Consider the following 25,454-nt stretch of genomic DNA (forward strand, 5'->3'; position numbering starts at 1 on the left):
AATGAAAGTATGTAAAGGGAATGAAATGATCAGTGGTCACACCTGCCACAACAGTGGCATGTATTTAGCGTTTACTATCATTCTCATCGTCCCAACTAAATTGTACTGTAGACCCAACAAAACATAATTCATGATGCTTTTCCCCTAATACTTGTCTCTTCCTTAGCTGGTTCATATTAATTTAATTTTGATGAGATAAAGCTGGTTCCTATTATCATGTTACTTTACTGGTTATTGTAGTTGCCAATGTATTTTCGCTTACATTGACTAGGTTAGTAATCATTTATAAACAAAACTTTCTTTTGTTCTCCTATAAGGAAGCATATAATAAATATTCTCAGTTTATTATTGGAATTTTTGGATCTGTAATCACGATAAGGACTTTACTATTTTACTCTTTTCTGCATACTTTGAAAGCTCAATGTACAGCTCATAAACCAGTATCTTCTGTTGATGGTTGATCTGACACCTACTTGTTTGTGGATTGGCCTGCAGGCTCCATAAGCATAACTTTCTTTTGGGTTGGTTTGATTAAAGTACACCTTCCTGCTTCCTATTTATTTATAGTTTTGAACTCATTGTCCTGTACGTCAGTATGTGCCAGACCTGCAAGATCAAAAAATTAAGGACAACATGCAACCAAATAAACAATTACAACGTATCATTGAAAACAGTAGTTTGTTGCTCCAATAGATTGTCGTAGCAAGCTACAGTGTGTATGGTAACATATTATCAGACCCACACGCAATTGTAAATTAGTAATGCAAGAATTATTATCTAATCTTTGGAGTCTAGAGAAGGGCCACCCTGTAATGGAACCAGTTGAAGTGGTTGGTGAGTTTGGGGGATTAAAGGTTGGAAACCATCCAAAGAAGTGGCTTTATGACTGCCTTCCATTAGTACCATTTTCGAATACTTTAGTACCATCATATATATGCATTTATTTTCCTCAGACTGTGAATGGATTACAACTTCGATGGACTGTTCATTTGCTGCTGCAGTGGAGGCGATTAGGCTGATATGATGCATTTAGTCTGAGATGAGCTGTTTGGTACGCACCTAGGTTGGTGGCAATCAGGCTGATCGGGTAGCTTGTGTATGCTAGCGGCAGGTTAAAGTGTTGAAATGAGAACATCACAATCAGATGCAGCTGATTGCATACAAGGGGCTTTTGACTCGGCGGTCAAAATTGTCAGTATTAGCTAGGATGCTCTATCAGTATCACTAGGGATATAAAGATTTCATATCTAAGCTAGAGTTAGCTGCAAGCATATACACCAAACTCACTAGCATATATATCCAGTCAAGAGTCAAGATGGTGGACAGTAATTAGATTAGAGTTCCAACAATGGTTTTGCACGTGTGTGCACGATTGGCAGGTAGACATCTGATAGCTAGTACCTAGTATCTCAGGGGCAGGGGAGGGCCTTCTCTTCGTCTTGATCGATCATCACTATTTATTGTCCACTCGAGTGAGTGGAGGCTAGATCATACATGAGCATCTATCTGGTTAGTTACCGTGGAAGAGAATAATTGTCTGTATTCCTCCAAACACTAGAAGGGTGGGTAATATAGTAGCTATACATGGGCCACTAGATGGGCCTCTATACATGGGCTCACATATACACCAACACTCCCCCCGCAGTCTGAACAACCGGCGCAGCGGTGTTCAAGACTGGACAACGAGAAAGTACATGTAGGGCAAATACCCCCCCAGCCATAACTAGCCACCGGCTACGTTGAGGCTGGAGCGAAACTCCATGAAAATCGAGGAGGGAAGACTCTTGGTGAAGATGTCGGCAAACTGGGAGGTGGTCGGGACATGGAGAATCTGAACATCGCCGATAGCGACTCTGTCGCGCACGAAGTGCAAGTCGATCTCCACATGTTTCGTCCGCTGATACTGGACGGGGTTGGTGGAGAGATACACGGCGCTGACGTTGTCACAGTAGACGAGCGTGCTCTTGGCGAGCGGGCTGTAGAGCTCCGCCAAGAGGTGTCGGAGCCAGAACGCCTCCGCCACGCCGTTAGCGACAGTCAGGTACTCCGCTTCAGTGCTATAGCGGGAGACAACCGGCTGCCGCTTGGATGACCAGGAGACAAGGTTGCCGCCCAGGAAGACGGCGTAGCCGGAAGTGGAGCGACGAGTGTCCGGACAACCAGCCCAGTCAGCGTCGGTGTAGACCACCAGCTCAGCTGTGGGAGAGCGGTGAAGAACCAAGCCGAAGTCTACAGTGCCACGGACGTAGCGGAGGAGACGTTTCAGCGCAGCAAGGTGTGACTCCCGGGGATCATGCATGTGAAGACAGACCTGCTGAACAGCGTAGGTGAGATCCGGTCTGGTGAAGATGAGGTACTGCAAGGCACCGGCAAGGCTCCGGTAGGCAGTAGGATCAGCCACGGGGTCACCCAGATCAGCAGACAGCTTCGCCTGAGTGTCGACAGGAGTGGAGTAGGACTTGCAATCAGTCATCCCAGCCCGCTCCAGGATATCGAGTGCATACTACCGCTGGTGAAGGAGAAGGCCAGAAGGACGAGGCTCAATAGTAACACCCAAGAAATGGTGGAGCTGACCAAGATCCTTCATAGCAAACTCCTACTGCAGGGAGGAGATGACGCACTGAAACAACTGCTGACTAGAGGCTGTGAGTACGATGTCATCAACATAGAGCAGCAGGTAGGCAGTCTCATCCCCACGGCGGTAGATGAAGAGAGAAGTGTCAGACTTGGCCTCGGTGAACCTCAATGTCAGCAAGAACGTGGCGAACAGAGAATACCAAGCCCGAGGAGTCTGCTTCAGACCATAGAGAGACTTGTTGAGCTGGCAGACCATGTCCGAACGACTGGAGTCCATAAATCCCGTTGGCTGAGAGCATTAGACTGTCTCTGACAGAGTGCCATGAAGAAACGCATTCTTCACATCCAGCTGGTGCACAGGCCAAGAGCGAGAGAGCGCAAGCGAGAGGACCGTGCGCACAGTAGCAGGCTTCACCACTGGACTGAAGGTCTCATCATAGTCCACACCAGACCGCTAGGTGAAACCCCGGAGAACCCAATAAGCCTTGTAGCGCTCCAATGTGCCATCAGCCCGACGCTTATGCGTCCAGATCCACTTGCCAGTGACCACATTGCAACCAGATGGACGCGGCACGAGGTCCCACGTCTGGTTGGCAAGAAGAGCTGCGTACTCCTCTTCCATCGCGCGACGCCAGTGAGGATCCGCCAAGGCATTGCGGACAGAGGAGGGTACCGGAGAGACCCGCGTCTCTCCCTCGGTGGCGGAAAGAGTCGCGGCCTGAGACGTCATCCGCCGAGTCACCATGGGATGGATATGCCGAGGATCCCGATGGATGACTGGCGGGTGGTACACTGCCGACTCGACTCGAGAGCGAGTCGGCGGGGGCGGCGGCGGCGACGGCGACGGCTCCGGTGTAGGCGCCGCAGGAGCCTCTGGAGTCGGAGGCGGCGGCGGTGCCGGCGCCGAACGACGCCGGTACACCTGCATCGGCTGAGCGTACCGCGCAGGTGCAGGGGGAAGCACCGGGGCCACGCGTGGCACAGCAGGAGACACCGGGGCCGCGCGTGGCCCGACAGGAGGTCCCGGGGCCACGCGTGGCGCGACAGCAGGCACCGGGGCCGCGTGTGGCGCGATAGCAGGCATGGGGGCCGCGCGAGGTGTGGCAGGGATCATCGATAGCGGTGCCGGTGTACCAGAAAAGCCTGCAGGGAAAGAACAGACATATAAAAGTGGTTGAACCACCGGGTCAGGCGAAAACAGAGACTCCAACTCGGGGTCAGGGGAAGGTGTAGAGGAGATGGAGTAGGGAAAATCCAACTCATCAAACACAACGTGTCGGGAGATGAGGACTCGGCGAGAGGTGAGGTAAAAGCATCGGTACCCCTTATAGTCAGGGGAGTAACCAAAAAATACACAACGAGTCGAGCGGGGCGCCAGCTTGTGAGGAGCAGTGGCGGAGATGTTAGGATAACATGCACACCCGAAGGCACGAAGGTGGTCGTAGCGAGAAGGGGTACCGAAAAGAGCGTGGTGTGGAGTGGGAGCAGGAGAAGCAGTGGACGGAAGGCGATTGAGCAAGTAGGTGGTGGTGTGGAGACTCTCAGCCCAGAATCAGGGAGACAGAGATGCCTGGATCAGAAGGGTGCGCATGACGTCGTTCGTCGTGCGAATCATCCGCTCAGCCTTGCCGTTCTGTGGAGAGGTATACGGACAAGACATACGCAGCTGAACACCCCGAGAGAGGAAGAAAGAACGGGGAGGTGGAGTTGTCGAACTCACGCCCGTTGTCACACTAGACGGCCTTAATGGTGAGGCCGAACTGAGTGGACACCCAGGCAAAGAAGTGGAGGAGGGTGGGGAAGGTCTCAGACTTGGCGCGCAAAGAAAAAGTCCAAGTGTAGTGTGAGAAATCATCGACCACCACCAGTGAAGCGTCCCCTCATAAGAGAAGACTTAAATGTGATACAAACATCAGTCCCAGGAGGCTGTGCCACATTTATTACATCAGATGGTTCATTACCATACAAACCTCCGAGGAGGACACTCGATACAGATGATAATAAAAAGTAACCAAGCTACGACATAACACCAGACCGCAACCCACATGGGGTCTAGCTTGGGTTCAGAGTACTGCGTCAGCGAAAACATCCCGAACAGGGCCGGTTCCACAGGCAAGGTTGGGTGTAGAACGATAACCCTACTCGGCGTCGTCGGGTACGAAGTCTGGGTCTTCCTCTATAAAAAGTAAGAATGGGGTGAGTACAAACGTACTCAGCAAGTCCAACCACACCCACGGAGGGGTTATATCAGAATAACATGCATGGGTAAAACAAGGATAAGGTTATGGTTTAGTTTGCAGAAAGCCAAATTTTATGCAGGGGTTTATTTAGCAGAAAAGATTTCAGAAACCAGTTTTTGTATTGAGTAACACGGAGTTCAAGTTTTAAACTGCTACCGGATTCCCCGTCCGTCGTAGCACACGACACACTGCCGGACACAATTCCAAAACAACTCACACCAGCCCATCCCAATAAAACACTAGTTATGTGACCACACCGTAACTCGCCTAGTACCGTGGGCACGGCTATTCGAATAGCTTTTAACTCTGCAGAGGTGTGTAACTTTACCCACAAGCGGGTACCACAACACGAGCACCGAAGTGTCGGTGTAGATCCCGACGTAGCCATTACCCACCTTAGCTAAACCTGACTAGCCATCACGGGATGCACCAAGGGGTCATCGACCGTTCACTTAGGTATAACCGGGCATAAGTCACTCGGGGCTTATCCCTTCTCCTTAGTCACCCGTTGCTCTCAGCTCTCTTGATGGCTATCAAATTAACTAGTGGGATTTATGCTAAGCTGTTGCCCATTCAACGGTCGAGTGGTTTGCACGATAGTGGAGTTAGGTGAGATGACACACCAACTCGGTCCTTAGACACGACAAGATGGATATCTCCCTTCTTTGCCCTGCCACATTGGCACGAGCACACCAAATGGCAAATCCGTAGAAATGCCATCCATCCCGTCTAAACTTTCTTTACAAAAACACCACATTTATCCCATCCCACACGCACACATTTTCTTTATAGAATAAATCATATTATGAGTAAAGTCCTAAGCATTCTAATATCGATTAACGTCCAAGCAAAATCAGACATTAATCTAGGTGGTCAAGGAACGGTCATCACAAATCAAGGGGTGGCTATCCAACCGTGTTTTCATGCAAGCAAAACTTATGCAATTTTATAAAATAGGTCATTGGGTCGTGTTTATAAAAACTAGGACAGAAACATGCATCAAAGGATGGGATTGAACTTGCCATCTTCAAAGCCTTCTGGGATGTCTTGTCCTTCGGGCTCGGGGTCGCGGAACGGGTCCTCGTTCACCTGCTCACAGCACTGCTCGTTGACGGGCTCTCCTTCGTTCACTCCGTGGTCTACAACGCACACAAACAAGCACACAATCAATATTCAGAAAATAGAGATCTATCGTTGAGCTCGAATCGGGAACACATAAGATATGGAGTACGGAGTAACATTTTTGGGTGGATTCTTAATGGCATGGCCGAAACTAGGTTAAGAAAGGCGTGGTAGAGTTTTGGGTTGATCAGAGTTCGTTTGGTGCATGAAATGATAGGTTAATCAAAGGTTTAGGGGTTGAATAATGGTCCAGGGACCTGTTTGTAATTATATTTGAGAAAGCAGGGGCTTGGTTTGTGTTTTAGAAACTTCTCGGATCATTCTAAAAGGGTCAGGGGCTTATTTATAAATGTTTTCATAAGGTGGGGGTCTTATTTTGAAATAAGGTAAAGGGCAGGGTTTCTTTTGCAAAATAGTAAAGAGTGGGGGGTTTCTTTACTGAATCAAGGGAAAGGGAGGGGCCTTTGGGCTAAATGCCCTATCCTCCTCCTCCACCCCCCGCGCTGGGGAACAGGGGAGTGGGGAGGGCTCGGCGGCGGCGGCCGATTCGGCCGCTCTGGGCGCGGGTATGGCCTCGGGGTGAGGGGAAAAGGAGGAGTGAGGCGGGAGGACCCGGTCCCTTGTTGCGGTTCGACCCGAGGCGGCCTGAGGTGGCCTAGCCACGGTGGCCGGCGGCAACGGGTGGCGTTGGTGCTTGGCCGGTGGCCCTGGGCTATGATAGCGGATGGAGGGAGGGGGAAACGGAGTGGGGAGGTGCGGGGTCCGATCCCCGGCCTTACCTCGAGCCGAGGCGGCGCGCGGGGGCGGGTCGTCGAGAGCGGCGGTGGCGGGCGGAGGGGCTGTGGCGGCGGCGCTGGAGCTTGGGAGGAGGCGCGGCTCGTGGCGGTTGCGGAGCTCGAAGGCGGGACTGGGGTCTATTTATAGCGGCGGGAAGGCGGTAAGGGTTTGGCGGGGCGCGGGCGGAGGCCGGCGAGCGGTGTGGCGAAGTTAAGGGCGTCGCGACGCGGCGGCGCTGGTGGCGAGGCGGCACAGCGATGACGGGACGCGTCGGGCAGGTCGTAGGCGGTGCTGTGCGGGCGTCAACGACGAGCTGTGGCGAGGCGGGCGATGCGACGCCTCGGCAGGCGTCGCTGTGCGGCGTCAACGGCGACAGTGGCGAGCGGGGCCGCGGTGTGGCGCTGCGCGCGCGGGCGCGGCCAGGCGGTACGGGTGCGCGTGCATCGCGGCGTGCGCGGGCCGATGGCCACGGCGTGGCGCGGGGCAGGTGGTCGTGTGCGGGCGCACAGCTCAGGGGCGCCGCGGCGTGGCGTGCGCGTGCGGCGGCGGGCTGCCCAGCAGCAGCGCGCGCGGGGAGGAGAGAGGGGCGGTGCTGGAGTGGCCGAGCGGGGAGCGAGAGAGAGAGAGAGAGAGAGAGAGAGAGAGAGAGAGAGAGAGAGAGGAAGGGGGGCCAGGTCAACCGGAGCAGAGCGGGCCGAGCGGGGAGGGTAGCGCGGTCGGGCCGCGCGGCTGAGGAGGAGGGAAGGGAGTGCCGAGCGCGCAGGGAAGGAGAGAGGAGAGGGAGGAGAGAGGAAAAGAAAAGAAAAGAAGAAAAGGGAAAAGGGAAAAGGGAAAAAAATGGGAGAAGGAAAAAGAAAAGGAGGGGAGAGAGAGGGAAAGAAGAGAGAGGGAGAGGGATTCGTGCCGGAACCGGCGCCCGGTCGGCCACGCACGGTGCTTGGGCGCGCGTGAGCGCGACGCGAGGGTCGAGGGAGAAACAGGGCGGTGGATTTGGCTGTCGGGGTTGGGTCCAACAGGGATCGGGAGATCGGGCGGAAAAACTCCGAGCTCAACGATTAAAAAGGCGGTTTTTAGCGAGCGATTTGATTTGGTAATTTCGGGATGTTACAAACCTACCCCACTTAAAATGAATCTCGTCCTCGAGATTCGGCTGGTTTCTAAAAAGGTGGGGGAATTCTTTCTTCAGAGCGTCTTCGCGTTCCCACGTAGCTTCTTCCACTCCGTGTCTGCTCCACTGGACTCTGCATATCCGTACTTCGGTGTTTCTGGTCCTCCTAGTGACAGTGTCTAGAATCTTGACCGGTATTTCCTGGTACCGCAGATCTGGCTGCAAATCTATCATTTCTACTGGCACATGTTCCGCTTCGGGTTCCCTCAAACACCTTCTTAATTGCGAGACGTGGAACACCGGGTGTATATCTGACATCTCTTCTGGTAGCTCTAGGCGGTATGCTACTGCTCCAACTTTCTTCAGAACATGGTATGGCCCAATGTATCGGGGGGCCAACTTTCCTTGTACCTGAAATCTTCGGGTTCCTCGAATGGGTGACACCTTGAGATACACGAAATCTCCTGGGTTGAAACTTATTTCCCGCCTTTTCTTGTCGGCGTAACTCTTCTGTCGGGACTGGGCTGCCTTTAGTTTCTCTCTAATCTCGGCAACTCTTTCTTCTGCTTCCTTTATGAGTGTGGGGCCGACTAGGGCACATTCTCCAACTTCTGACCATATCAGCGGTGTTCTGCACTTCCTTCCGTAGAGAGCTTCAAACGGTGACGTGCCCAAGCTTGCTTGGTACCCGTTGTTGTATGAGAACTCGGCGTAGGGTAGACTCTGCTCCCAATCTTTGCCATAGGTGAGGACACACGCTCGTAGCATATCTTCCATAATCTGGTTTACCCTTTCTGTCTGGCCATCTGTCTGCGGGTGATAAGCGGAGCTAAAATCTAACTTGGTGCCCATAGCTTTATGTAAACTTTTCCAAAATCTAGAGGTGAACTGGGTCCCTCTATCTGAAACAATTCGGCTGGGCACACCATGCAATTTCACTATGTTTACCACATAGAGCTTGGCCAGCTTCTCTCCGCCGTAATTGGTTCGTACGGGTATGAAATGAGCTGATTTAGTAAGTCAATCCACTATTACCCATATGGAGTCGTGTCCTTTCTGGGTTCTGGGCAAGCCCACCACAAAGTCCATTCCTATTTCATCCAATTTCCATACCGGGATGGGTAGGGGTTGCAGCAATCCTGCTGGCTTTTGGTGTTCAGCTTTGATCCTTTGACAAGTATCGCACCGGGCGACAAATCGTGCAATATCTGCCTTCATCCCATTCCACCAATATTTTTGTTTTAAGTCCATATACATTTTGGTGGATCCTGGGTGAATGGAATATGCCGAGTTGTGAGCTTCATCCATGATCATTTGTCTGAAGTCTCCTTTCCGGGGTACACAAATTCTATCTTTATACCATAGGGTTCCTTTATTATCCACTCTAAAATCTGGTGCCTTATTTTCTCCAGTCTGTCCCCGGATTTCCATTAGCCCTTTATCCGAACTTTGTGCCTTTCGGATTCTGTCTTCTAGCGTGGATTGAACGTTCAGCACTTGGCTGGAACCACGAGGGACAATGTGCACATTTAATCGTGCCATCTCCTCGCGCAGATGGTCATCCTTGGGTCCATAGGATTTCCGGCTTAGGGCATCGGCTACTACGTTTGCTTTTCCCGGGTGGTAATGGATTTCCATATTATAGTCTTTGACTAATTCCAGCCATCTTCTCTGTCTCAAGTTCAAGTCTGGTTGAGTGAAGATATACTTCAGGCTTTTATGGTCGGTATAGATTTCGCACTTATTTCCAATCAAATAATGCCTCCAAATTTTAAGAGCATGTACTACGGCTGCAAGTTCCAAATCGTGGATCGGGTAGTTCTGCTCATGAGACCTGAGTTGGCGGGAAGCATATGCAACGACCTTCCTGTCTTGCATCAGCACACAACCCAATCCTTGTCGGGATGCATCACAATAGATGACAAAATCCCGCTGAATATCTGGTAAGGTCAGTACTGGAGCGGTAGTCAATCTTCGCTTCAGTTCCTGGAAACTCCTTTCACATGATTCTGTCCAGGTGAATTTCTTCTCCTTCTTGAGCAGCTCTATCATGGGTCGGGCTATCTTAGAAAATCCTTCAATGAATCTCCGATAATACCCAGCTAACCCAAGGAAACTTCTGATCTCACTGACGTTGGTCGGTGGTTGCCAGTTGGAGACTGCTTCGACCTTCTCGGGATCCACCGCTACTCCTTTCGCGGTCAGAATATGACCCAGGAAGGCTACTTTCTCCAGCCAAAACTCACACTTATTGAATTTGGCGTATAGCCTATGCATTCTCAGCTTTTCCAAGACAACTCTCAGGTGCTGCTCGTGCTCCTGAATACTCTTCGAGTAAATAAGTATGTCGTCAATGAAGACTACGACAAACTTATCTAACTCGTCCATAAATACTTTGTTCATGAGGTTCATGAAATAGGCAGGTGCATTTGTCAGCCCAAAAGACATCACCGTGAACTCAAACTGCCCATATCGGGTGACAAAGGCTGTCTTCGGGATGTCGATTTCCCTAATCTTGAGCTGAAAATATCCTGACCTGAGATCAATCTTGGAGAAGTACTTAGCTCCTTTTAACTGATCAAAAAGGTCGTCGATCCTGGGAAGGGGGTACTTGTTCTTGATAGTGACCTCGTTTAGTGCCCGGTAATCTACACACAACCTCATACTTCCATCATTCTTCTTGAAAAATAGAACCGGGGCTCCCCAAGGCGACGAACTTGGCCTGATAAAGCCGATTCGTTGTAGTTCTTCTAGTTGTTTCTTCAGTTCTGCCAATTCAGAGGCTGCCATTCTATAGGGTCTCTTAGCTATAGGGGCAGTTCCAGGGACAAGGTCAATAACAAACTCTACATCCCTATCCGGTGGCATACCAGGAAGTTCCTCAGGGAAGACATCTGGGTACTCATTCACTACTGGGACTTCTTCCAGGGACTTGGCTTCCATGCTAAATACCATTGGGTTTGATCCACTTCCCCGGGTATGGCAGGTCACTCGTACTCCTTCTGGGTTTGTTAGGTGTACCACTTTGTCAGTACAGCCTATGAGACCATTATGTCGGCTTAACCAATCCATTCCAAGGATCACGTCTATCCCTTCTGACTTAAGTACTACTAGGTCCGCTAGAAATTCTACCCCACTTAAATTGATCCTTACCCGTAGACAACCCAGTTGACACCTGATGTCTCCTCCGGGTGTTCGGGTTAATATGGGTGTTTTTAGTAGTACTGTAGGTATTTTATGTTTCTCCACAAAACTGGAGGATATGAATGAGTGTGATGCTCCAGAATCAAACAGTACTGTTGCGAGGGTTGAGCTGACTAGGTACTCACCGAGTACTACGCCTTGAGCTCCTTGAGCTTCCTGTGCGTCGATGTGGTTGACGCGGGCTCGTCCATACGACTGCTGAGGCTGCCTCATCTGCTGGCTATTGTTGTTGGTGTTGTTGTTGCCGCGGATGGGTACTCGGTTGGCACCCGTCAGAACTGGCTTCGGTCCGTTCACCGTGTTGGAAAAGGCCGACGTAGCTGGCTTGTTCTTGGCATAGGGGCAGTCAGCGATGAAGTGTCCCGTCTCTCGGCAGATGAAGCAGGCCCTCACATTGTTGTTGTTGGTGGTGACCTGGCTTGCATTACTTTGCGGGGCCCTCATGGTGTTCTGGCTTCTGAGCTGGGTGTTAGGGGCCCGATGTCCTATCACTTGAGACTGAGTTCTGTACTGTATTGGAGCTTGGGACCTTGGTGCGTTGTAGCTGAAGCTTCTGGGCTTCTGGAAACGATCCTGCTGGCGTGACTTGCTCTCCAAGAACTTGCGCTTGTTATCCGTTCTTTCATCAATCTTGGCCTTCTCTGTGAGGATTGCCTTGTTCATCAAGGTGTTGAAATCAGGATAGATCTGAGGGGTGAGTAGGGTTCTGAGTTCTGGATTTAGTCCCTTCTTGGACATATCTTGCTTCTTCTCGTCATCGTTCACCTCTTCTAGTGCATAGCGGGCCAGCTCCATAAACTGGTGGGTATACTCTTCCACCGACATACTCCCCTGCTGAAGTGCGCGAAATTCATCTGCCTTGCGCTTCATGGTCGCCGAGGGGATGTGATAACGGCGGAACTCCCTCACGAATTCATTCCAGGTGATGGTGGAGGCATCTCTGGCAGCAGCGCAATAATTCTCCCACCAGGCTAAGGCAGACCCGGTGAGTTGATGTGCTGCCAGCAGAACTTTATCTCGATCCTAGCACTCGAACGGCTCAAGTTTCCTCTGGATCACACGCAGCCAATCATTTGCATCCAAAGGGTTGCTGGATCCAGCATAGGTTGGTGGCTTGGTCCTCAGAAAAGCTGTCAGTTTGTCATTCATGGTTTGTCCTCGTGGCTGCCTATTGACAAGAGCATTGGCCAGTGTTTCAAGGATGAGGGTCTGATTGTGGATTATTTGTGCCAGGTCCCCGAGGGGTGGTGGTGGTGGCAGCGGCATTTCTTGGTTTTCTCCTCCGTTCTGGCTCACTTCTTGTTCATCCTGAGGAAGGCTCTGTCCATTCGGCTGCACTCCCACATCAGCGACTGGAGGGATCCGGTTGCGGGAGGCCCTTGTGACGCTCTGGGAAACCATATGCAAATCGAGTGGATTGGGACTAAGATTAGGTGATGTTTAAGTTGTTTTAATACGTATTTTGAAAAGGCAGTATCTACCTACTGCCGATAAGCACACAAACAACAAGCACACACACATAGCAAACAACAAGCACAAACAACTTTATTACTGCAAGGGAGGGTACAACACGGGCAAGGCCAAACGCGTACTACACGTCCAGGTACATAACATCAAAAGAAAGGGGGCACAAATCCTCTTCGGACCACACGGCTTCATCCCCCGACAGTCGCTAGCACTTTAGGCAAATTCATCGGCTTGAGTGGGTTCTTCCCTTGGAAGGGAACTCACGTCCTCCAAGGGAATGAGTGGTCCATGCTCGCCGTCCTCTAGATCTCCGTTTTCCCGGGGTTGCGTAGTGGCTTCTCTTGCGGCGGCGGCCGTAAACCTTCCAGGGTTCTCGGGTGATGCTTGTGGGTTTCCAACGAGTGGTCCCCAACCTATGATGGGCGTTCCGAGCAGACAATGGTCTTCTCCTATTGCCGGGACTGGGGTTCCACTTCTAGCCCATTCCTGCATACGCCGGTCCCGGGCTTGCCTGAGGCTCTCCTGAGCAACAGCTTCACTGCTGACCGCGGCTGCGGCTCTTGCCTCAGCTTGGACTGCTCAGATCTGTTGCAGTCTTACCGCAAGTTCTGCTTGCTCGGCTCGATGGGTCTGTTCCCTCAGCAAGTTGGCTTGCTCGTCAAAGAGCTGATCCAAGGAGGCTAGGTAGGTAGCCACTTGGTACAGGAGGCCTTCTTCATGGCGGCGCCGTTCCAGGCTTCTCATTCTAGCTTCCCAAACTGGGGTTCTGATGGCCGGCGGAAAGAATCTCATTGGTGTAGGGGCGAGGTGTCTTTCGAAAATCCTGCACAGGTAACAGAGTGCTTTCCTGACGGCTAAGGGATAGGTGTCCTGGTGCCTAAACCCTGTAGCGATCACTCGCCATGACTGGATGTCGGGGTAGCGGTCACTTCTGGCGATGACTAGGATCACCCTGCAGCGGAGAGTGTCATGATGTTCGTACTCTCTGCTGTAGTACCTTGGACGTTCCGTGACGCCAAGGCTTTCTAGAGCGTTGATCAAGAGGCTGGGGAAACCATGTGTAGTTTGACAGTTGCCCTGGGTCCATCCTTCCTCAGCCATCTGAAAACAAAGATAGGGTGAAAACTTGCACAAATATTTGAGGTACACAAAGGGAGTAGATGATATTTATTATTGCAACATGGTGGGGTACAACTTCATGGTTACACGATTATTAGAGCAGAGGTTCTAGCTTAGGGCTATTCCTATCATGGGGATTCTTCCTCGATCATAAGGGAGCGCTTCTTCAGTGGGAGGTACCGATCCATCGCGTCATCTTCGGTCTGAGTACCTCTATCCCAGTGGGTTTCTTCGGGTTCTTCTTCTATCTGAGTACCTACATCCCAATGGGTTTCCATGGGTTCTTCCTCTTCTTCTTCCTCTATCCATCCACCTATTCCTCTGCGGGCCTCGTACTCTCGCATTCGGGCTTGGAGAGCGGCTAGGGAATTCTCGGCGCGTGTGACTCTTGCCTGTTGTTCTTCCAGTTCCACCTCTTTTTCTTGCATCTAGACTTGGAGAGCGGCTAGGGAATACTCGGCGTGTACAGTTCTGGTCCGTTGTTCGTCCAGCTCTCGGGTTGCCTTTTCTGCTCTGTGGACTTGTTGCTTCCGTTGCGCCGCTTGTTCGCGGTAGAGTTCATCCAGGCCTGTGAGGTAGATGGACAGGTGAGAGACCGTGTCTTCTAGGTCTTCTTCTTCTCTTCCAAGTCCTCTCATCCGGGCAATCCATGTGCGTCCTCTTCCTTCAGTCGGCGGGAAAAATCCCATAGGAGTCCGCCGAAGGTGATGCCTGTAGATCACGCGTAGAGGTCGCAGGGCTTTGCGGGCGGCTTTTCGATAGGTGTCCGGGAAGCGAAAACCAGTGGTGGAGATGAACCAGGGATCCACATCTGTGTGGCGGGTGCTTCTTGCCACGAAGATCATTAGGTCGCACCGAAGAGTGCCCTTGGAGTCATACTCCCAGTAGAGAAACTCTGGTGGATCCACAACTCCGATGCATTCCAGGCTGAGTATCAACAACTTAGGAAGGCTGGGCTCTGCGTGACAGATTCTGCCGATCCATCCATTGTCAGCCATATGGAATAGGGCAAGAACCAGTGGTGAGTGTTTGTGTGAAGAAAGGGTTAAGGAAGGAATAATCCTAGTGCGAAAGGGCTTAAAACGAGGTTTCGATCCTAGGGTTACGTCCTACAGCCAACCTACGGCTCTGATACCACCTGAAGCGTCCCCTCATAAGAGAAGACTTAAATGTGATACAAACATCAGTCCCAGGAGGCTGATGCCATATTTATTACATCAGATTGTTCATTACCATACAAACCTCCGAGGAGGACACTCGATACAGATGATAATAAAAAGTAACCAAGCTACGACATAACACCAGACCGCAACCCACATGGGGTCTAGCTCGGGTTCAGAGTTCTGCGTCAGCGAAAACATCCCGAACAGGGCCGGTTCCACAGGCAAGGTTGGGTGTTGAACGATAACCCTACTCGGCGTCGTCGGGTACGAAGTCTGGGTCTTCCTCTGTAAAAAGTAAGAATGGGGTGAGTACAAACGTACTCAGCAAGTCCAACCACACCCACCGAGGGGGTTATATTAGAATAACATGCACGGGTAAAACAAGGATAAGGTTATGGTTTAGTTTGCAGAAAGCCAAATTTTATGCAGGGGTTTATTTAGCAGAAAACATTTCAGAAACCAGTTTTTGTATTGAGTAACACGGAGTTCAAGTTTTAAACTGCTACCGGACTCCCCGTCCGTCGTAGCACACGACACACTGCCGGACACAATTCCAAAACAACTCACACCAGCCCATCCCAATAAAACACTAGTTATGTGACCACACCGTAACTCGCCCAGTACCGTGGGCACGGCTATTCGAATAGCTTTTAACTCTGCAGAGGTGCGCAACTTTACCCACAAGCGGGTACCACAACACGAGCACCGAAGTGTCGGTGTAGATCCCGACATAGCCATTACCCACCTTAGCTAAACCTGACTAGCCATCACGGGATGCACCAAGGGGTCATCGACCGTTCACTTAGGTATAACCGGGCATAAGTCACTCGGGGCTTATCCCTTCTCCTTAGTCACCCGTTGCTCTCAGCTCTCTTGATGGCTATCAAATTAACTAGTGGGATTTATGCTAAGTCGTTGCCCATTCAACGGTCGAGTGATCTGCACGATAGTGGAGCTAGGTGAGATGACACACCAACTCGGTCCTTAGACACGACAAGATGGATATCTCCCTTCTTTGCCATGCCACATTGGCACGAGCACACCAAATGGCAAATCCGTAGAAATGCCATCCATCATGTCTAAACTTTCTTTACAAAAACACCACATTTATCCCATCCCACACGCACACATTTTCTTTGTAGAATAAATCGTATTATGAGTAAAGTCCTAAGCATTCTAATATCGATTAACATCCAAGCAAAATCAGACATTAATCTAGGTGGTCAAGGAACGGTCATCACAAATCAAGGGGTGGCTATCCAACCATGTTTTCATGCAAGCAAAACTTATGTAATTTTATAAAATAGGCCATTGGGTCGTGTTTATAAAAACTAGGACAGAAACATGCATCAAAGGATGGGATTGAACTTGCCGTCTTCAAAGCCTTCTGGGATGTCTTGTCCTTCGGGCTCGGGGTCGCGGAACGGGTCCTCGTTCACTTGCTCACAGCACTGCTCGTTGACGGGCTCTCCTTCGTTCACTCCGTGGTCTACAGCGCACACAAACAAGCACACAATCAATATTCAGAAAATAGAGATCTATCGTTGAGCTCGAATCGGGAACACATAAGATATGGAGTACGGAGTAACATTTTTGGGTGGATTCTTAATGGCATGGCCGAAACTAGGTTAAGAAAGGCGTGGTAGAGTTTTGGGTTGATCAGAGTTCGTTTGGTGCATGAAATGATAGGTTAATCAAAGGTTTAGGGGTTGAATAATGGTCCAGGGACCTGTTTGTAATTATATTTGAGAAAGCAGGGGCTTGGTTTGTGTTTTAGAAACTTCTCGGATCATTCTAAAAGGGTCAGGGGCTTATTTATAAATGTTTTCATAAGGTGGGGGTCTTATTTTGAAAAAGGTAAAGGGCAGGGTTTCTTTTGCAAAATAGTAAAGAGTGGGGGGTTTCTTTACTGAATCAAGGGAAAGGGAGGGGCCTTTGGGCTAAATGCCCTGTCCTCCTCCTCCACCCCCCGCGCTGGGGAACAGGGGAGTGGGGAGGGCTCGGCGGCGGCGGCCGATTCGGCCGCTCTGGGCGCGGGTATGGCCTCGGGGTGAGGGGAAAAGGAGGAGTGAGGCGGGAGGACCCGGTCCCTTGTTGCGGTTCAACCCGAGGCGGCCCGAGGTGGCCTAGCCACGGTGGCCGGCGGCAACGGGAGGCGGTGGTGCTTGGCCGGTGGCCCTGGGCTATGATAGCGGATAGAGGGAGGGGGGAAACGGAGTGGGGAGGTGCGGGGTCCGATCCCCGGCCTTACCTCGAGCCGAGGCGGCGCGCGGGGGCGGGTCGTCGAGAGCGGTGGTGGCGGGCGGAGGGGCTGCGGCGGCGGCGCTGGAGCTTGGGAGGAGGCGCGGCTCGTGGCGGTTGCGGAGCTGGAAGGCGGGACTGGGGTCTATTTATAGCGGCGGGAAGGCGGTGAGGGTTTGGTGGGGCGCGGGCGGAGGCCGGCGAGCGGTGCGGCGTAGTTAAGGGCGTCGTGACGCGGCGGCGCTGGTGGCGAGGCGGCATAGTGATGACGGGACGCGTCGGGCAGGTCGTAGGCGGTGCTGTGCGGGCGTCAACGACGAGCTGTGGCGAGGCGGGCGACGCGACGCCTCGGCAGGCGTCGCTGTGCGGCGTCAACGGCGGCAATGGCGAGCGGGGCTGCAGTGTGGCGCTGCGCGCGCGGGCGTGGCCAGGCGGTACGGGTGCGCGCGCATTGCGGCGTGCGCGGGCCGATGGCCACGGCGTGGTGCGGGGCAGGTGGCCGTGTGCGGGCGCACGGCTCGGGGGCGCCGGGGCATGGCATGCGCGTGCGGCGGCAGGCTGCCCAGCAGAAGCGCGCGCGGGGAGGAGAGAGGGGCGGTGTTGGAGTGGCCGAGAGGGAGCGAGAGAGAGAGAGAGAAGAGAGAGAGAGAGAGAGGAAGGGGGGCCAGGTCAACTATAGCAGAGCGGGCCGAGCGGGGAGGGTAGCGCGGTCGGGCCGCGCGGCAGAGGAGGAGGGAATGGAGTGCTGAGCACGCGGGGAAGGAGAGAGGAAAAGAAAAGAAAAGAAGAAAAGGAAAAAGGAAAAAAATGGGAGAAGGAAAAAGAAAAGGAGGGGAGAGAGAGGGAAAGAAGAGAGAGGGAGAGGGATTCGCGCCGGAACCGGTGCCCGGTCGGCCACGCGCGGTGCTTGGGCGCGCGTGAGCGCGACGCGCAGGTCGAGGGAGAAACAGGGTGGTGGATTTGGCTGTCGGGGTTGGGTCCAACAGGGATCGGGAGATCGGGCGAAAAAACTCCGAGCTCAATGATTAAAAAGGCGGTTTTTAGCGAACGATTTGATTTGGTAATTTTGGGATGTTACAACCAGATAGTATTTATAGCCAGAAATGCTGAGAACAGGAGGGGTCCACAGGTCGCACTGAACTACATCAAAAACATGCGTCGCATGCGAAGAAGAAGAAAAAGGAAGTCGAACATGACGACCAAACTGGCACGCATGGCAGAGATGCTCAGCAGGAGCCCTAGTACATGGAACATCCATACTACGACGGAGCTGAGCCAGAACGTCGTGGCCAGGGTAACCAAGACGGCGGTGCCAGGTGGTGGAAGACGGCGTCGCGGCAAAAGTGGCAGACGAAGAAGAAGGTGAATGTGGTGCATCAGAAGACGGAAGGCGAAAGGTGTAAAAGGGCCCCGTGCTGTCACACTGGAGGAGCGGACGCCGAGAGGCCGAATCCTTTACAGTAAGGCCAGAAGAGTCAAATTCGATGGAACAAGAATTGTCAGCTGTAAACTGGCGAATGGAAAGAAGGTTATGAACCATCTGAGGAGCAACAAGGACATTGGGAAGACGAAAAGAACCAGAAGCAGAACCCACGGCGGTGACAGGAAGGCAAGACCCATCACCAACTATGATGGAAGAAGGACAAGAAGGGTGTGGGGGCTGGACAGAAGAGAGGATGCTGGCATCAGGGGTAGTGTGGAAGGAGGCACCCGAGTCAGCGATCCACTCTGTGCTGACCGGCAGTGTCAGCCCCATGGTGCTGAAGGACTGCGCCAACGCGGCCTAGTCGCACCCCCCCAGGCTAGGTTGGAGGCTGGCTAGGCTGGGCGGGTGGAGTCCAGGACGACGCGAATAGCGGAGCAGCACCGGTGAACATGGCCGCTGGCTGGAGCTGAGGGCGAGCCCCCCCTTGACCCTGAAATGGTCACATCGAGTTGCGCCCTGACCATGGGTTGTTGAAGGATGGCCAGGGCCCTGACCAGGGGCCCCGACGACCCCCACCAGCACCACCCGGAGCAGTGCCAGCAGCACCCCCACCACCATGACCGCTACGCCCCCCTCCCTCCACTGCCGTGCTGACCGGCAGGACAAGCACCAAGGAGGGAGGTAGCAGGCGAGGCAGAGAGAGCCGGTGAAGCAGCCACGAGCGCGGTGAAGGTGGACGATGACGAAGCGCCGTGCGCGGTGAAGGGAACGACGACGGGCTGTTTGCCGGAGGAGACAAGGAAGTAGTGCTTCGCATCGGCGACCCGACGAGTGAGAGCGTCGGCGGTGGAGCGCTCGCGCTCCCAAGTGAGGGCAGCCGCGCGAATCCGCTCCTGGGACTCCGCAGCCTCGGACTTGGCGACGAGGAGGGCCGCAGCGAGTGCAGCTTCTGCCGGAGCAGCTCGGGCGACGATCGGCAGCCCGCGGAAGGCAGCGGCGGCGAACGGCGCATCCGCGGGGGGGCATGCCGAGGGCAGGCCATGGAGGAGGAGGAGCAGCGGCGGCGGCGCCCCCGGCCGAAGTGGGCTCAAGGACGGCCAGGGCTTCGGCGGCGTTGCCCACGGCGCGCGCGTCGCCTCGACGCGCGCGGCGCGCGCATCGCCAGCGGCCTGACCAGGCGGCGCGCCTGCCGGTGGGGTCGCAGCCCATGCGGCCCACGCGGCGGTGCCCGCGGCGTCCGCGCGCGCGGCCCACGAGGCCCGCAGCAGTGGCGGCGGCTGGGCGGGGGCGGGGCGCGGAGGAGGAGGTGCGCCGGGAGGGGGTCCGTCCGCGGCGTCGGCCAGCGCAACGGCGGCGTAGGGCGCCCGCGGCGGCGTAGGCCGAGCAGAGGAGGTGGTGGCGCCCCTTGCAGAGGAGGTGGCGGCGTCCAGAACAAAGGAGGTGGCGACGCCCAGGATCCACGGAGCAAAGGAGCTGCCGCCGGGAAAGGAAGAGAGGGGAGGGAGGAGGGGCGCCGCCGCCTCCTGCGGTGGCGGCGGCGGCGGCAGCTAGAGGAAGAGAGGGAGAGAGAGAAGGCTAGCTGATACCATGTAGGAGAGAATAATTGTCTGTATTCCTCCAAACCCTAAAAGAGTGGGTAATATAGTAGCTATACATGGGCCACTAGATGAGTCTCTATACATGGGCTCACATATACACCAACAGTTACTGCTTAATATTGCTTGCTTGCTTGCTTAATATATATGAGTAGACTCGAGTAGTTAGTAGTAATCTATGCAAATTAATTAATAAGCTTCATTGGCAGACAAGCTTAATATATTTATATTGTGATCATGTCGTTTGCTTGTCTTGTACTGTATGCATGCAGGAGAATATGAGAGCACTCCAGCACCGTGTTGGTCTTGCAGAAAACAGGTGCCCCGCTCTTCCGACTGAAATCCAGGAAGCAGTTGTCCAGCTATCTGTTTATGTACTCCCCTTCCCCTTGGGGACATGGTGAGGCCCCCCAGCAGTGGCATTGCCGGCCGGTGACGGTGAGTTGCTGCTAACTCTTGCATTCTTGCCAGCCATTTGCATGTATGAAATCCATGTTGATGAAGGTGATGGATCGGAGCATGCATGCAGGGCTGGAAGGAAAGCGGGTTGGCGGTGGCGTGCCGGAAGAGCAGCAGGTGGCTTATCTTTGACTGGCTGCATGTGTTGGTACTTTGGTTTTGGTTAGCAAGTCTGTCTTATTGCTACCAGCTACTGGCCCGTGTCCCCTGGTCCTCTCTCGAAACATCTTGCCTAGCTACAGTTGGGAGGGGCGAATAGGGCAGGCGGAGTCGCCGCTGGCGGAGCTGGCGGTCCCTTCCGCCTCCGATGGCTCCAGAGCCGTCGGGAGGTGGGGGAGACCGCTGTGCTCGCGCCGGTTGGCGGGGGTTGTAGGATAGGTCCTAGTAAATCTAGGGTTTGGTTTCGCGGCGTCGGCGGCGAGACGGCGGCGGCGGCGCTGAGAGGGAATAAGTCCTCTCAGGCTCTTCCTCGTCCTGGTGGCGCTCCTCTCCGGTGTTTCTGGCGAGCCCGCGGAGGAGGGGCTCCCATTGTGGAGCCTCTGTACAGAGGTCAGCCCCGGTTCTTCTCTGTCTCCGGCGCGTGATGGAGGTACAGGGCTTCTGCTTCAAGGATGCACTGCAGGTTGGGGGATATGCGGATGATGGGAGGCTGGTCCAAGCTCGAGTTTCCCTCGGCGGTGTCGGCTGTCGACGGCGAGCTTTGGTCCTGGATCAGTGGAGCTCGGCGTGTGGCCCCGGTCGACGGACTATCGGCGACGCCTTCATCTCATCCGTGCGGGTGAGTGTCTACTGCGACTTTCAAAGCCATGTGGCGATTGGGCTCCTCTTGATCCGTGGAAGATGGCGAGACGGCGACGAACTCCTTCGATGGCTTCCAGTGGCAGCCGTGGGATTCGTGGTCTGGAGGATTGCAGAAGGTCCTAGGGTCTTTTTTGTATTTTTGTTGTTTGTGAGGGGCCTATCTGTAAATTACTTGTGGTATGTATCCTTCTCGAATGTACCTGTATTTATTTGGGTCTGTATACGGTTTCCTTAACATGAATACAGGTATGTTTGCATAAAAAAAAAAGTCTGTCTTATTGCTTGGGTGCACTGCACTGTACTGTACTGTATGGGCACAATGGATGGTCTGACCTGACTGGGAGCTCCGTTCCGTTGCGTTGCGTATAGGCCGGCGGTGTGTCCCGTCAGGTCGCCGTTGCTTGAGGACGGTCAGTCGGAGCATCGGAGGCGGTGCCGGTGGTCGGTGGTGCAAATACTGCTGCATCGTTGACTCAATAACACTGCACTACTGGATTGCTGCAGTGCTGGGCCTTGGTCTGCGTGAATAATGCACTGTTGTCCGGCCAATCAAATCATGGGCTCAATACGTTTGGCGGGCCCATCTCTTCCAGTATGCAATGGCTGCAATCATTCTCTGTTTGGACCTGGGCCCTACTAATGTAACTGGAGAATCAGCCCACAGCATGCAATGGCTTTTCCGCTATCATATCATTTAGGCCTTGTGTAGTTTACGAAAATTGTTGGATTTGGTACTGCACTTTCATTGTTATTTAAAAATTAATTGTTGGATTCGGTACTGACACATTACATGATGAATAAGAGAAGAGGCCAGGAGGAATTTGCAGCGGTGAAACTAGACATGAGTAAAGCTTATGACAGAGTTGAATGTTTTTTCTTAGCTCAGATGATGGAGAAGATGGGCTTCCATGAAGGATGGATAGATAGAGTGATGACTTGTGTCAGTTCAGTGACATACAGGATTAAAGCGAATGGAGTACTAACTGATCCTTTTGCACCGAAAAGGGGACTACGTCAAGGTGATCCACTGTCACCATATTTGTTTTCTCCTATGTGTGGAGGGTTTCTCGGCATTGCTGCGGAAGGCTGAAGAAGATGGCCGAATTAAAGGTGTCAAGGTTTGTAGTCGGGCCCCATGCGTGTCACACCTTCTAATTGCGGATGACTCACTGCTGTTGTTCCGGGCAGACAGGGGTAATGCAGAAGAAGTGCAGAACATTTTACACATCTACGAGCTTTGCTCAGGCCAAATGATTAATAAGGAAAAATCAGCAATCAATGAATGAGAGGTACTTTGGGTTACCAGTGCACGTTTCCAGTGATCCCCGGCCGTATCCCAGGCGTATCCGTATCGGATACTTATACGACACGGATACGGCAGGGAACGTGCGTATCCCGTGTCGGATATATATCCGATACGGATACGCCTGGGATACGGCCGGGAAACGAACCCACGGCATGTCTGTGTATCCCTTCTTATTTGGGCTGGAAACTCACGAACGGAAACGTTTCGGCCCAGTCGACTCGATACGGCCCAGCCCAACTGGCTGACTCCCCCATGCGGCGTCTAGATCGGCCGCCCGCCGGCGACCAGCCTCCGCCCTCGCTGGCGACGAGGAGCCCCCGCGACGGCGACGAAGAGCTGCACCCAGCCTCCGGCAACGAGCCCCCGCGTCCCACGACGGCGACGAAGAGCTGCGCCTGGAGATGGGGAGGACGAGCCGCGGCCGCCAGAGATGGGGAGAATGAGCTGCGGCCGCCGAGATTTGCCGCCGGGGAGGGGGGAGCGAGAGAGAGGCATGGGCCAGTGCCGCCGGAGCGCGCCGCTGGAGGGGAAGTCGCGGCCTCCGGCCGGGCCGCCGCGGCCGCCAGAGATGGGGAGGATGAGCTGCGGCTGCCGGGATCTGCCGAGAGAGAGAGGGGGGAGCTGAGCTGCGGCTGCCGGGATTTGCCGAGAGAGAGAGAGAGAGAGAGAGAGAGATGGGAAGGTCGTGGAAGTCTGGAAGGAGACGAACGGTGGAAAGGATAATGTTTGGTTCTTTTTCATTTTGCCCCTCTCATTTTCTAATAATTATAGAATATATTAATATATGAATTTGTGATGCATTTTAGTCCCTGAAACATCTATTTTCTCATATTATAGTTCCTGCAACTTCTATTTCCTTATATTCTAGTCCCAATGTCCTCACATTCTAGTCCCTAGAACTTCTATTTCCTCACAAATATACATATGTATATATGAAAGTTGGTCTGCCATGCTAAGAATTGGCAGTATTGTTGGTATCATGTTATTCTGAGTGTAATAGACCTTAAATGTTTCTATGTTGAACTTGAACATCTATTTTGCAATTTAATATGCATTGTTATCTATTTATTAATAAAATAGTTAAAAACGTATCCGCGTATCGGGTTGTTTGAGAAATTGCCGTATCCACGTATCCGTATCCTTCCGATACCGATACGCGTATCCGTATCCGTGCTGCTTAGGCAGTAAGAAAGATCCTGGAGTTGGGCGAAAAGATTAGTGTGCAAGTGGTTACTTTGCTCTGGAATTGGTGGCTTGAGAGGAATCATGTGAGAGAAGGAGAAAGGAGAATGGAGCCGGATCACTTGGCTTACATTGTCAGGAAAACCTCTGACGAATTTCTGGCAATGGGAAGCCAGCGCCCTGTCTCAGCTGCAAATAGAATGAAAAGATGGACAAGGCCACCTGAAGATGTGTTAAAAATAAATTGTGATGGGGCTTACAGGAGTGTGACCTCGACTGGTGGCTGGGGGTTTGTGATTCGAGATTGTGATGGGCAAGTAATCAAGGCTGGAGCCGGCAAGTGCTCACATCAGCTAGACGCTTTACATGCTGAACTGTTAGCTTGCTCGGCTGGGGTCCGAGCGGCTGGTGAACTGGGAATAAGCAAGGTTTGGCTCGTTTGGCTCTGGAGTCGAACTCGTTTGCGCTAGCGCCGGCAGGGGGAATTGTCTATGAAATAAAAACCCTGATGAACTTTCTCTTTACTATAGTAGTAGTGTCTTTTTCACCTAGAGAATGTAATAGAGTTGTGCACGCTGTGGCGGCGCTTGGATGTAATTGCTCTCAAGATACAAGCTTATCTTGGGACGGTGTGCCGATTGGCATCGAGGACCTTGTGACCAGTGATATCACTGCGTCTCTAGTTTAATGGAATGCATAATTCCTTCAAAAAAATTAATGTTCAATTATTGACTAATTAGGCTTAAAAAATTCGTCTTACCATTTACAATTAAACTATGTAATTAGCTATTTTTTCAACTACATTTAATGCTCCATGGACGTGTCCGAAGATTCGATGTGATGAGTAATGTAGGAAATTTTTTGAAAACTAAACAGGACCTTATATTGTATTATTTATGAATTAATTGTTTGTGGCTTTTGTGTTAAATAAATAAATACCATGGACGGACGCTTCTTTCTCTTTCACAAGATCGACCTACAAGACCAAACCAAAGGTGATCTTTAATTTGTAAGTTTGGCAGCTGTAGCTACCTAGCCTCTCACATATTTAATTGGTAAAACTTGAAGCAGACCCACCCAACGGTGCACACACAATACTAGGAATCCAAGTTGCTCGACGACATGATATATATCATTCACTCCTGTTCTGTTCATCAGTCCAACTTTCATTTGACCAATCCATCAACAGGGGAAAATTTGAAATGGTTTTTAACCAGCATGTATGTGTGTATAGGACCCCATATACTATGTATAGTATACTAGCTACTAGTATATACTATCCAGTAGGTACACGTGAAACAAGAAGGAAAGAAAAAGAAAGCCGGCCGGTGGAATGAATAAGAGTACTCCATGTATTTTAATTAGTGAATAAGGAAGAAGAAGAAAAATGCTAGTATATGTGGATGATTGTAGCAATAGAACGAAATCACCACCTGATCTCCAAAATACATACTAGCACTAGGCATATTGAATAACAAGCAAATTGAATATAGCAGTTTGCGGCATATATTGTTTCCTATATATAAGGATGGATGGTCAAAGCTAAAACCATATATATGACTCCATGCAGTTTAGCGACTTAATTATTGTTGGAAAAGATTGTAATTAATAACCAATGTTGCAACTTGAAACAAAGTGCAAAATTTTGCACCACCATGCATGGCACC

The 25,454-nt window shown here is 52.3% G+C and overlaps 1 protein-coding gene across 1 annotated transcript; it reads right to left on the minus strand.

Annotated features, from left to right (window-relative positions):
* Nucleotides 1–19,067: 19,067 nt before the first annotated feature.
* On the minus strand, nucleotides 19,068–21,765 carry LOC120678323 (nascent polypeptide-associated complex subunit alpha, muscle-specific form-like). Its single transcript, XM_039959445.1, has 2 exons — nucleotides 21,758–21,765; nucleotides 19,068–19,917 (listed from the first exon to the last, which is right to left on the minus strand). Exons 1-2 carry the CDS (start codon nucleotides 21,763–21,765, stop codon nucleotides 19,068–19,070), a joined length of 858 nt encoding a protein of 285 aa, XP_039815379.1.
* Between the last annotated feature and the right edge of the window lie 3,689 nt (nucleotides 21,766–25,454).

Source organism: Panicum virgatum, chromosome 6N, assembly GCF_016808335.1.
Source record: "Panicum virgatum strain AP13 chromosome 6N, P.virgatum_v5, whole genome shotgun sequence".
NCBI lineage: Eukaryota > Viridiplantae > Streptophyta > Magnoliopsida > Poales > Poaceae > Panicum > Panicum virgatum.